The following is a 14,081-nucleotide window of genomic DNA, read 5'->3' as shown; positions in this document are numbered from 1 at the left end:
CGCTGCTAAAAATAAATTACAAAACTTTTAGCTACGAAAATTTTCGTCGCTAAAAGTCCAATTTTTTTAATATACAACTCAAAATTCTGCACAAAATTCCTGATATACACCTGTTAACAATATATTTCATCATATTCATCCTGATATACACCTATTATATAATATATTTCATCATATTCACATTCACATCCATCTAAATTAACCCAAACCCAAACATAAACTACATTCATCCAAACACAAACAATCTTATCCGCATCACATTCATTCACGCATAAATACATATAAACTTAACATCATAAACAAATATACAAAAAATCACAAAGATGAAGGCGGAGGTGGTGGGGCATCGGTGGGTAAGCGTGCAGCAAAAACCTGAAACATCTCCATCATCCGTCGCTCATGCTCCACCCGCATCTCCTCCATCCTCCTCTCCTGCTCCTCCCTCTGCCTCGCCAGCTGATCGTCCATCCTCCTCTCCTACTCCTCCCTCTGCCTCGCCAGCTCCTCCTCCATCCTCCTCTCCTGCTCCTCCCTCTGCCTCGCCAGCTCCTCCTCTATCCTCCTCTCCTGCTCTTCCCTCTGCCTCGCCAACTGATCCATCATCTTTCTCTCCTACTCCTCCCTCTACCTGTCCAGCTGATCTTTGATGTCATCGACGATGACCCATAGCTGCTGGACCTCTCTCTCTTTGCAGTAACAGCTCGGCGTACGACGCTGTCACCAACGACGATGGATCGGCTGGAGGCAGCTCTAGCAAGTGCCATGAGCTTGGCACCATGGCCAAACCCACGCACATATCCAGAATGGATGCCAAGCACCTGACTCAGGATCTCTGGCTCACTCCGCTGAGTACCATCGGGAGTGGGCTGACTACGTAAGGTGTCCATCTCCTCCTGTAATGAAAACATATGAATTTTTATAATAAATGATATTATTATAATTTAATGCAAATAAATTTTACAATGTAAGGATCTTTATCCAAATCTTGCTGGCTCTAGGATGTACCCAAGATCCCGTCGCCTGCCGACAGTGAGTCTCTTTGTAGAAGTCTACTGGTCCGGGCTCCTGACTAGTGACGAAATCTCGCTGCGCAATCGAAAAGACAATATAGTTAATATAAATGCATGGAAAGAATATATAAACGTAATAATTACCAGTACTTTCTTACCATGTCGTGACGAAGTCGTACAAATGACTTTGAACCAGCTACGTGGTTCACTTCTAACTTTCCTCTATTATCAGAATTTATTTTGCTCCTCTTCTGAACACATTATTCATAATACATTATTATTAATTGTGAATTTAATTATTACATTAAGATATCATAAATATATAAATATTACTTGAAAAGAATCAGACGAAAACCTATCGCAGAGTATCCGCTAGTCCTTATCGGTCACGTGCAGTGGTGCGGACTATACGGCCTCCTCGTGGCTCATGCACCACTTGTACTGCCAGTGTAACTTACTACAATAATCCTTGAACCGCTCCTTCATCATGTCATCGACGACATGAGAGATGTGCAGAATACTCAAATCCAAGTCAAATTTATCCTGCAGTTTCGTAAATAATAGATTAAGACAATAAACTTATTAAGAAAATAACTTAACCGTAAATGAACTTTTATAAAATAAATTTTAATTTACTAAAATTTACCTGAAGGCGCTGACGGATGAGCTGCCGCACATCATCTGTCACATCTCCCCAACGGGGGGTGGTGGGGGGATCAGAGATCGGCATAAGACGCCGACCTCCGATGTAAACAACATGACATTGTTCCCAACAGGTCTGATACAATCCTGTAGGAACCCTACCGTCACCCTACCCTCACGCGTAAGTCGCTCTAAAAGCAACCCACGCGTGGGTCCACGTCCTCGTCGGCTGGTTGACGACGCTGTTGCAAAAGAAATATGTAAGTCTAAACATAAATAAAAATCATTAAAAGAAATATACGTCTAGACTTATATGTAGTGCCCGGTGTATGCGTGACTGAGGGATTAGATGCCTACGATGCAACATGTGATGGCGATGCTGGCTCCGTCGCATCACGGGTAGAAGGGGTAGATCCAGTGCGCGAATGACGTACTCTCCTACCTGGTGCCATCATTGAATATGTGCGATCTACGAACTTATAATTTTAAACAATGTCAATACAAGTGGAATTTACTAAAATATTATATAAGCAGTATTGACGGTACAATGCATTGTGCCTATGCTTAGAGAGATGATTAAAATATGATTATACCATTACAATATAATGCAAGCAGAATATAATAAAACTGTAAACTTTAATTTATAACCATTGAAAATTCCATTATACGTTGTCATTCTATATTAAATATACATATTTCATTGTAATACGAAACAACTTTGAGGTAAACTATCCGAAGTACTCCTTGCATAAGCTATCGTATGCTTCAAAAGCATATGTTATTTCGTGTGAAGCACTCGACATATTTACAGCCAACATACCAGTCACAATAGGAGAAATCTAGTCTCTCGGGACTCCATTCAGATGTGCAAGTGACAGAGTCGCATCTTCCGTATCTCGTTTCCCGCGGTTATATATATCCAGCCCTGGAATTTCTTTGAGATGACATAATCTATCCTCTGAGTCATCGTCAATATATTCCACTCTACACTCATTGACCAGATCGGGTATCTCTATGGCCCTACCAGAAGAAGATAGGACCGAAACATCCATCTGCAATAGCAATGAAGTATGTTGCGTTATTTTGTTATGCTCCGGTTTAAGGATGACATGATCAGAAATTGACTCAATTGCAATTATGGATTATAAACAAGTCAATAAAAAGAATTAATCATGACTTATAATTTTCACGTATACATGGAATACATAAATTATTCGAATTGAAAAATGACATATAAATCATGTGTACATTTAATAATCGTCGTCTGTATCACTATCGCTTAGGGCTATTTCTTTACCATCACTATCGCTAACCAGTATGTCATCTTCATTGTCCGTAACATCGTTATTAATGAAACCGCTATCATCTGTAACAATATCATGTATTATTGAGGCATCAACATGATCAGGTGGCACATCATCTCTATCTAATTGCACCACATCAATATTAACACTTGAATCAGTCCCTGTATCCCTAGATAACATGTCTTCTTGATATGCTTCTTCAACCTTAAATGTGTCATTTCTTCCATTCTCGCTATCTTCAACTTTTGGTACAGGAACGTCAAATACGTTCCTGGGCTTTATTTTCTGCACCACGTGCCAAGAGCCGCCTAACTTGATGTCAGCGAGGTAAAATACTCGTTTGGCTTGGTTGGCGAGGACAAATGGGTCATCCTTAAACCACTTCCGAGATAAATTTACGCTCGTAAAGTAGTTGTCAGTCTGTATTCCCAACTTCTTATTTCCAATGTCCCATCAATCATATCTAAATAAGTACACTCGCTTTCTCATACAATAACTCAGCTCAATAATATCTATCAAAATGCCATAAAAGTCAATTTCATCCTCCTCATTTGTTCCCTTCACAACCACCCCACTATTTTGTGTGGTCTTGTACTTCTCACATTCTTCGGTGTGGAATTGAATCCTATTTACAATACAACCTGTATATCTAAATACATGTCTATCAGGGCCACATGCCAGTGAGTATAATGCATCAGACGCATTCGCAGAGTTGCTCATGCGTAACGTCTTCATCTATTATCATGTACAGAATATAATTGTTTAGGAATTTCATAAGTTGAAATAATGTGCAATACAATGAAAATGCTAATGTGGTGAGATGCAATGTGAAATCTTACACGTTTGGCGAACCATTCTGGAAACTGATCCTGATGCATTTGATCATAATTTGTGAGAAATTTAGACTTCATCTCATTTATGTGTTCACTACACATAAATGACACGTTATCACCAAGAAACATTAAGATCATCGTATGTAGAGAAAATAATAATCGAGGGAAGACTTACTCCAAGTTCGACTCTATTTCTTCACAATTATGCAACACATACCACCGCGCCTTTGCTAGATCCCCAAGATCCATATCCTAAAATTTTAGGGATCCTAAAGGATGAACATTATGTGCAAATACAGATATGAGTCCTTGTTCATGCTCCTGCCCTTCATCGGCATTCCGATCTTCTCGGTTGAATCTAGTCTCTATGCCACGAAGATACATGGAGCAAAATGTAAGGCACTCATTATTAATGTATGCTTCAGCTATCGACCCCTCCGGTCGTGCCTTATTCCTCACAAATCGTTTTAGTGTGTGAGGGTATCTGTACGCAAAACCACTATGTTATACGTATGAAAACATGGATATATATAGTTTATGGAATGAATAAATATTTTAACATATTGGTACCACCTTTCGATCGGATATATCCAACGATATTGTACTAGGCCTGCAAGCTTCGCCTTGTGCGGTAAGTGAATTGCTAGGTGTACCATGATATCGAAAAATGCAGGTGGAAATATTCTTTCAAGTTTGCAAAGGATTACGACAATGTCCCTCTCCAGTCGTTTAATAACATTTACATTCAATGATCTCGAACACAAATCCTTAAAGAATATCCCTAACTCAATCAGTGCCGCACTGATATCCTTGCTTAAGAATCCACGAATCGCAACTAGCAGTAGGCGTTGCAGAAGGACGTGACAATCATGACTTTTCATTCCTGTTACCTTACAGTCTGTAACATTTATGCAGCGAGATATGTTTGACGCATACCCATCAGGAAACTTCACCGATCTCAACCATTCACATAAACACTTTCTCTCTAGTTTTGTCAACGTGTAGCAGGCTGCTGGTATAGTATATGAATTTTCATGTGGTTGCAAGTGCAACTCTTCCCATAAACCCATTTCTTGTAGATCCAATCGAGCCTTGAAACTGTCTTTTATTTTCTTCTCTATGTTCATCAATGTTTTGAAGACATTGTCATATATATTTTTCTCAATATGCATGACATCCAAGTTGTGTCACAATTTCAGATCACTCCAATAGGGCAACTCAAAAAAGATGCTCTTCTTCCTCCAGTTATAGTCCAATACTATACGTTTCCTCTTCTTCAAGTGCGATGCCTTACCAAATCTAACTTCTCGAATGTTACTCAGTTGTTGCATAATGTCTTCTCTAGATAGCTCTTTCGGAGGTGGCCTATGATCTTGTTTGCCATTAAAGATCATCATCTTCCTACGCTAACTATGATCGCTCGGAAGGAAGTGACGATGGCCCATATAACACGTTTTCCTATCAATTTTCAATGATGATGAACAAGTCTCATTACCACATGTAGGACAAGCCAACTTGCCCTTCATGCTCCACCTAGACAAATTTTCGTACGCGGGAAAGTCATTTATTATCCACAAGACCGCTGCATGCAATCGAAATTCTGTCCTGCAAATGTATCATAGGTTTGTACACCTTGACTCCACAACTCGTTTAACTCGTCTACTAACAGTTGCAAATACACATCAATGTCATTCCCAGGTGACCTGGGTCTAGGAATAAGTAATGACATCATGAAAAATAACTCCTTCATACACAACCAAGGAGGTAAATTATAGGGCATAAGTACCACTGGCCACATATTGTATGAGCTACTCATATTACCAAATGGATTAAAACCATCACTTGTAAGGCCTTGTCGAACATTGTGAGAATCATCTGCAAACCAGTCATGTTGCTTGTCAAAATTTTGCTAGGCTTCAGAGTCCGCAGGGTGCCTCCGTGTACTATCATCGTGAACACGTTTCTCCTTATGCCACCTCATATCTTTAGCCATCTTATGAGACATCAACAATCTTTCCAATCTGGGTTTCAATGGGAAGTATCTTAACACCTTTCACGGGATTTTCTTACCCTTGGCTCTGTCATTCTTCCACCTAGACTCTCCACATTCTTGACACCCTTCAGCCTTATCATGCTTTTTTCGATATAATAAAAAATTATTTATACATGCATGTATGAGTTCATAACCAAGGCCCAAGTCTCGCATCAAGGATTTTGCCTCGTAATGAGACTTTGGCAATGTCTCACCGCCCGGTAATGCTTCTTTTAACAACTCAAGCAACATGTCGAACGATTTGTTACTCCAACGATTTATTGTCTTCAAATGAAATAACTTTGTAAGAAAATTCAACTTGGAGAAGTTCTCACACTCTGGATAAAGTGGACATTGCGCATCCGTCAACAACCTACTAAACTTTTCTGATTCGACATCACCCATTGGAGGAATATCTTAGCTACTGCTTATCGTTGCAAAATTAGTATCTGTAGCTATTCCCCTGAACATATCCCCGATGATTTCTTGCATTTCGTCAGCATCTTCATCCTCGTCATTCAGCACAATTGGGTCAGCAAAGACTTTAGTAGGCTCAACTCTATGGGTCATATCTTTACCATGATAGATCCACCAAGTGTAACTCTGGTCAATCCCAATTATGAATAAATCGTCCTCTACTTTGTCTGAAGTCTTATATATCATATTCCTGCATTTTCGACATGGACACCTAATCCTATTCCTTGAATCTGCCCAATTTCACGCAAATTCCATGAACTCTTGAACGCCTTGTTTATACTCTGGGCCAAACCTGTTCTTAGCTTGCATCCAACTCTTATCCATGTCTGCAATGAAAAGACTAAAGTCAGTTTACGAAAATAGCTTTAAGATTAGGCTAGGTTATAGGTTTAGAGAATAAAGAATAGGTATAAGTTTAGGTTTAAGTTTAGGGAATTGGAGTTGAGATTAGGATTAGGTGTAGGTTTAGGTTTAGAGATTTGAGTTTAGGTTATAGATTATAGGTTATAGGTTATAGGTTTAGGTTAAGGTTATAAGTTTAGGTTAAGGTTATAAGTATAGGTTTAGGTTATAGGTTAAGGTTTAGGTTTAGGTTTTGGGATTTGAGATTGGATTTAGGTTAAGGTTATAAGTATAGGTTATAGGTTAAGGTTATAGTTTAGGTTAAGGTTATAAGTATAGGTTATAGGTTAAGGTTAAGGTTTAGGTTTCGGCTATAGGTATAGGTTTTGGAATTTGAGAATAGGTTTAGGTTAAGGTTATAAGTATAGGTTAAGGTTATAGGTTATAGGTTATAGGTTTAGGTTAAGGTTAAGTTATAGGTTCTAGGTTTGGGTTAAGGTTTTGGTTATAGGTTATAAGTATCGGTCATAGTTTAGGTTAAGGTTATAAGTATAGGTTATAGGTTAAGGTTATAGTTTAGGTTAAGGTTATAAGTATAGGTTATAGGTTAAGGTTAAGGTTTAGGTTTCGGCCATAGGTATAGGTTTTGGGATTTGAGAATAGGTTTAGGTTAAGGTTATAAGTATAGGTAAATGTTATAGGTTATAGGTTATAGGTTTAGGTTAAGGTTAGGTTATAGGTTATAGGTTTGGGTTAAGATTAGGTTATAGGTTATAAGTATAGGTTATAGTTTAGGTTAAGGTCTAGGTTTAGGCTATAGATATAGGTTTTGGGATTTGAGAATTGGTTTAGGTTAAGGTTATAAGTTTAGGTTAAGGTTATGGGTTATAGGGTTAGGTTAGGGTTTAGGTTATAGATTTAGGTTTAGGTTATAAGTGTAGGTCATAGGTTTAGGGAAAGGTTAGGTTTAGGTTATAGGTTTTGCGATTTGAGAATAGTTTTCGGTTATAAGTATAGGTTTAGGTTATAGGTTATAGGTTTAGGTTAAGGTTTAGGTTTAGGTTTAGGTTATGGGTTTTGGGATTTGAGAATAGGTTTAGGTGATAAGTATACGTTTATGTTGGGTTATAGGTTAAGGTTTAGGGATTTGAGAATACATTTAGGTTTTAGGTTTAGGTTATAGGTTTTGGGATTTGAGAATAGGTTTAGGTTTAGGTTATAGGTTTAGGTTAAGGTCTAGGTTTAGGTTAAGGTTATAAGTATAGGTTATAGTTTAAGTTTTAGGTTTATGAAATCGGATTCGGGTTCGGGGTCGGGTTTAGGTTATAGGTTTAGGTCTAGGTTTATGTTATAAGTTTAGGTTTTGGGATTTGAGAATAGATTTAGGATAAGGTTATAAGTTTAGGTTAAGGTTATAAGTATAGGTTAAGGTTATTGGTTATAGGTTATAGGTTTAGGTTAAGTTAGGTTATAGGTTATAGGTTTAAGTTAAGGTTTAGGTTATAGGTTATAAGTATAGGTTATAGGTTAAAGTTAAGGTCTAGGTTTAGGCTATAAGTATAGGTTTAGGTTATAGGTTTTGGTTTTAGGTTATAGGTTTAGGTAAAGGTTTAGGTTTAGGTTATGGGTTTTGGGATTTGAGAATAGGTTTAGATGATAAGTATAGGTTTAGGTTGGGTTATAGGTTAAGGTTTAGGGATTTGGGAATCCATTTAGGTTTTAGGTTTAGGTTATAGGTTTTGGGATTTGAGAATAGGTTTAGGTTTAGGTTTAGGTTATAGGTTTAGGTTAAGGTCTAGGTTAAGGTTAAGGTTATAAGTATAGGTTATAAGTTAAGGTTTAGGTTTATGAAATCGGATTCGGGTTTAAGGTCGGGTTTAGGTTATAGGTTTAGGTTTAGGTTTTAGGTTATAGGTTTAGGTCTAGGTTTATGTTATAAGTTTAGGTTTTGGGATTTGAGAATAGATTTAGGTTAAGGTTATATGTTTAGGTTAAGGTTATAAGTATAGGTTAAGGTTATAGGTTATAGGTTTAGGTTAAGGTTATATTATAGGTTATAGGTTTAGGTTAAGGTTTAGGTTATAGGTTATAAGTATAGGTTATAGGTTAAGGTTAAGGTCTAGGTTTAGGCTATAAGTATAGGTTTAGGTTATAGGTTTCGGTTTTAGGTTATAGGTTTAAGGAAAGGTTTAGGTTTAGGTTATGGGCTTTGGGATTTGAGAATAGGTTTAGATAATAAGTATAGGTTTAGGTTGGGTTATAGGTTAAGGTTTAGGGATTTGAGAATCCATTTAGGTTTTAGGTTTAGGTTTTAGGTTTTGGGATTTGAGAATAGGTTTAGGTTATAAGTTTAGGTTTAGGTTTAGGTTATAGGTGTAGGTTAAGGTCTAGGTTTAGGTTAAGGTTATAAGTATAGGTTATAGTTTAAGGTTTAGGTTTATGAAATCGGATTCGTGTTCAGGATCAGGTTTAGGTTATAGGTTTAGGGTTAGGTTTAGGTTATAGCTTATAGATTTTGGGATTTGAGAATAGGTTTAGGTTAAGGTTATAAGTATAGGTTATAAGTTAAGGTTAAGGTTTATGAAATCGGATTTGGGCTCGAGATAGGGTTTAGATTATAGGTTTAGGTTTAGGTTTTAGGTTATAGGTTTAGGTCTAGGTTTATGTTATAAGTTTAGGTTTTAAGATTTGAGAATAGATTTAGGTTAAGGTTATAAGTTTAGGTTAAGGTTATAAGTATAGGTTAAGGTTATAGGTTATAGGTTATAGGTTTAGGTTAAGGTTAGGTTATAGGTTATAGGTTTAGGTTAAGGTTTAGGTTATAGGTTATAAGTATAGGTTATAGGTTAAGGTTAAGGTCTAGGTTTAGGCTATAAGTATAGGTTTAGGTTAATGTTATAAGTATAGGTTAAGGTTATAGGTTATAGGTTATAGGTTTAGGTTAAGGTTTAGTTTTCGGCTGTAGGTATAGGTTTTGGGATTTGAGAATAGGTTTAGGTTAAGGTTATAAGTATAGGTTATAGATTATAGGTTTAGTTTAAGGTTAAGTTATAGGTTATAGGTTTAGGTTAAGGTTTAGGTTATAGGTTATAAGTATAGGTTATAGTTTAGGTTAAAGTCTAGGTTTAGGCTATAGTTATAGGTTTAGGGATTTGAGAATTGGTTTAGGATAAGGTTATAAGTATAGGTTATAGGTTAAGGTTATGGTCTATGTTTAGGTTATAAGTATAAGATTTGCGATTTGAGAATAGGTTTAGGTTAAGGTTGTTGGTTTAGGTTACGGTTGTAAGTATAGGTTATAGGTTAAGGTTAAGGTTTAGGTTTTGGATATAAGTATAGGTTTTGGGATTTGAGAATAGGTTTAGGTTAAGGTTATAGGTTAAGGTTAAGGTTTAGGTTATAGGTTAAGGTTAAGGTATAGGTTATAGGTTTTGGTTTAGGTTAAGGTTATAGGTTTTGCTTTAGGTTTAGGTTTAGGTTTTAGGTTTAGGTTAGGGTTATAGGTTTAGGTTTAGGTTTTAGGTTTAGGTTAGGGTTTAGGTTAAGGTTTAGGTTTGGGTTTTCAAGTTTAGGTTTAGGTTTAGGCTAGGGAGTTGATATTAGGATTAGGTAGGATTAGGTGTTGGTTTACGTTTGGGGATTTGAGAATACATTTAGGTTTTAGGTTTTGGTTTAGATTTTAGTTTATAGGTTTAGGTATAGGTTTTAGGTTTAGGTTAAGGTTAAGTTATAGGTTATAAGTTTAGGTTACAGGTTATAGGTTATAGGTTAAGGTTTAGGTTATAGGTTTTGGTTTAGGTTAAGGCTATAGGTTTTGCTTTAGGTTTAAGTTTAGGTTTTAGGTTTAGGTTAGGGTTATAGGTTTAGGTTTAGGTTATACATTATAGCTTTAGGGAATTGAGAATAGGTCAAGGTTTAGGTTTAGGAAATTAGGTTCAGGTTCGGGATCGGGTTTAGGTTTGGGTTTTCAAGTTTAGGTTTAGGTTTAGGCTAGGGAGTTGAGATTAGGATTAGGTGTAGGTTTAAGTTTAGGGATTTGAGAATACATTTAGGCTTTAGGTTTAGGTTTAGGTTTTAGGTTATAGGTTAAGGTTTTAGGTTTAGGTTTAGGTTTAGGTTTTGATTAAGGTTAGGTTATAAGTTATAAGTTTCAGTTATAGGCTATAAGTTATAGGTTAAGGTTTAGGTTATAGGTTTAGGTTTAGGTTTAGGTAATAGGTTATAGCTTTAGGGAATTGCGAATAGGTTAAGGTTTAAGTTTAGAAAATTGGGTTCAGGTTCGTGATTGGGTTTAGGTTTATGTTATAAGTTTAGATTTTGGGATTTGAGAATAGATTTAGGTTAAGGTTATAAGTTTAGGTTAAGGTTATAGGTTAAGGTTATAGTTTAGCTTAATGTTATAAATATAGGCTATAGGTTAAGGTTAAGGTTAAGGTTTAGGTTTCGGCTATAGGTATAGGTTTTGGGATTTGTGAATAGGTTTATAAGTATAGGTTAAGGTTAAGGTTAGGTTATAGGTTATAGGTTTAGGTTAAGGTTTAGGTTTGGGTTTTCAAGTTTAGGATTAGGTTTAGGTTAGGGAGTTGAGATTTGGATTAGGTGTAGGTTTAGGTTTTGGGATTTGAGAATACATTTAGGTTTTAGGTTTAGGTTTAGGTTCTAGGTTATAGGTTTAGGTTTAGGTTTAGATTAAGGTATAGGTTTAGGTTATAAGCTATAGGTTTAGGGAATTGAGAATAGGTTAAGGTTTAGGTTTAGGAAATCGGGTTTGGGTTCGGGATCGGGTTTAAGTTTGGGTTTTCAAGTTTAGGTTTAGGTTTAGGTTAGGGAGTTGAGATTAGGATTAGGTGTACGTTTAGGTTTAGGGATTTGAGAATACATTAGGTTTTAGGTTTAGGTTTAGGTTATAGGTTATAGGTTTAGGTTTAGGTTTAGGTTAAGGTATAGGTTTAGGTTTTGATTTAGGTTATAAGCTATAGGTTTAGGGAATTGAGAATAGGTTAAGGTTAAGGTTTAGAAAATCGGGTTCGGGTTCGGGATCGGGTTTAAGTTTGAGTTTTCAAGTTTAGGTTTAGGTTTAGGTTAGGGAGTTGAGATTAGGGTTAAGTGTAGGTTTAGGTTTAGGTTAGGGAGTTGAGATTAGGGTTAAGTGTAGGTTTAGGTTTAGGGATTTGAGAATACATTAAGGTTTAGGTTTAAGTTTAGGGATTTGAGAATAGGTTTAGGTTATAGGTTTAGGTTTAGGTTTAGGGATTTGAGAATAGGTTTAGGTTATAGGTTTAGGTTTAGGTTAAGGTTATATGTTAAGGTTAAGGTTATAGGTTTAGGTTTAGGTTAAGTTTATAGGTTTAGGTTTAGGTTAGGTTATAGGTTTTTGGTTAAGGTTTAAGTTATAGTTATAGGTTTTGGGATTTGAGAATAGGTTTAGGTTATAAGTATAGGTTTAGGTTATGTTATAGGTTAAGGTTATGTTATAGGTTAAGGTTTAGGGAATTGAGTTTAGGTTATAGGTTCAGGTTATAGGTTATAGGTTATAGGTTTAAGTTATGGTTTAGGTTATAGGTTTTGGGATTTGAGAATAGGTTTAGGTTATAAGTATAGGTTTAGGTGAGGTTGTAGGTTAAAGTTTAGGGAATTGAGTTTAGGTTATAGGCTTAGGTTATAGTTTATAGGTTTAGGTTATAGGTTTAGGTTGTAGTTATAGGTTTTGGGATTTGAGAATAGGTTTAGGTTATAGGTTAAGGGTGTGGTCCCTGCAAATACAGATATAAACACGGCCTGCTCCAATTGGTCAGGCCCTTCCAATGCTGTCCATAGGAAATGGACAGCTTCATCATAGTCATAACAGCAGTTCCCATCTTCCAGGGACCCCTGCTCAACATCCGGATAGCTCCGACGCACATCCGGGTCTACTCCATTAATTTCAAGCAAATACATATATAAACACGGCCAGCTCCAATTGGCCAGGCCCTTCTAATGCTGTCTATAGGAAATTAACACCTTCATCATAGTCATAACAACGGTTCCCATCTTCCAGGGACCCCCGCTCAACATCCGGATAGCTTCGACGCACATCCGGGTCTACTCTATTAATTTCAAGCAAATATAGATATAAACACGGCCTGATCCAATTGGCCAGGCCCTTCTAATGCTGTCCATAGGAAATGAACAACTTCATCATAGTCATAATAGCGGTTCCCATCTTCCAAGGACCCCCACTTAACATCCGGATAGCTCCGATGCACATCCGGGTCTACTCCATTAATTTCAAGCAAATATAGATATAAACACAGCCTGCTCCAATTGGCCAGGACCCTCCAATGCTGTCCATAGGAAATGGACAGCTTCATCATGGTCATAACAATGGTTCCCATCTTTCAGGGACCTCCGCTCAACATCCGGATAGCTTCGACGCACATCCGGGTTTGCTCCATCAATTTCGAGCAAATACATAAACACAGCCTGCTACAAATGGCTAGGCCCCTCTAATGTTGTCCATAGGAAATGGACAACTTCATCACGGTCATAACAGCGGTTCCCACCTTCCAAAGACCCCCGCTCAACATCCGGATAGCTCCGACGCATATCCGGGTCTGCTCCATCAATTTCGAGATGATACAATTAAATCCTAAATTAGTTACTCATCCAAGGTTGGATAGATTGTAATACTTTCATATTCCCACTTAAACGTCCACGCCAAAAATTCGGCAGCATCTCCCCATGCCTCTTCGGATAAGTTGATCTTCCGTTACATTCCGATGCCAAAAATCTAAAGCAATGTAAAGATATTTGACATTAGATACGGAACGGAAGAAATAGATCCAGAGAGAAACGAGGAGATGGACCGTGGATTAGGCATGAACATTTAAATAGATTATATGAAAGCATACTATCCATCTAACCTTGAACTGTCCAAAATGGGACAATTTGAGCGATTTCTATGCCACCAAAAACACACCATATCTATGTATGGCCCCATAGAAATCCTCAAATGAGTAACTAATTATCTAACTTACAAATCTATAAATTACAAGTCACAACTATAAACTAACTAATCACAATAATAAGTCAAGAAAAAAATATAATTTACAAGCCAATTAAGGTTTGCAACGATAGAAATACACATTTTATCTTTATACTGAGAACAGAAATACAATGTTAAGTAAACAAACATTTCTAACAAACTATTACGTGAAAGAAAAGCTCTAGAAGATGAGAAAGTCCTCATGTATAATGCTACTGTCAACTACTTAAAACAAGATATTTAATTCATATGCGAATGATAAATGTAAAATGAAGAGAAGGATGCCCATTGCCGAGAGAGAGAGAGAGGTTCATATAAAAAAATGAAGAGAAGTGGGCTGATCTTTGCATCATTACCACACATCCAAGTGGATTGATTTAAGCATCATAAACACATGTCTAAGTAGAGTAGACTGAT

At 36.8% G+C, this 14,081-nt stretch overlaps 1 protein-coding gene across 1 annotated transcript; it reads right to left on the bottom strand.

The window, feature by feature from the left end:
• Positions 1-200: 200 nt before the first annotated feature.
• Positions 201-1,295, bottom strand: LOC131256344 (uncharacterized). Its single transcript, XM_058257291.1, has 4 exons — positions 1,169-1,295; positions 1,006-1,086; positions 629-893; positions 201-448 (listed from the first exon to the last, which is right to left on the bottom strand). The coding sequence occupies exons 1-4, from the start codon at positions 1,169-1,171 to the stop codon at positions 387-389; spliced, it is 411 nt and encodes a 136-aa protein (XP_058113274.1). The 5' UTR covers positions 1,172-1,295; the 3' UTR covers positions 201-386.
• Positions 1,296-14,081: the final 12,786 nt, after the last annotated feature.

The sequence above is a fragment of the Magnolia sinica genome, chromosome 9 (assembly GCF_029962835.1).
Source record: "Magnolia sinica isolate HGM2019 chromosome 9, MsV1, whole genome shotgun sequence".
Lineage (NCBI taxonomy): Eukaryota > Viridiplantae > Streptophyta > Magnoliopsida > Magnoliales > Magnoliaceae > Magnolia > Magnolia sinica.
The sequence above is the reverse complement of the archived record's forward strand: the minus strand, read 5'-3'. Positions and strand labels throughout refer to the sequence as shown.

Bases quoted from the DNA above. Each gene is read 5' to 3' on its own strand.
- LOC131256344 (XM_058257291.1), bottom strand. The intron at 894-1,005 runs GTACATCCTAGA...TTTTCATTACAG, and splicing joins GGCAGGCGACGGGATCTTGG to GAGGAGATGGACACCTTACG. The intron at 449-628 runs GTAGAGGGAGGA...TCAGCTGGCGAG, and splicing joins ATCAAAGATCAGCTGGACAG to GCAGAGGGAGGAGCAGGAGA.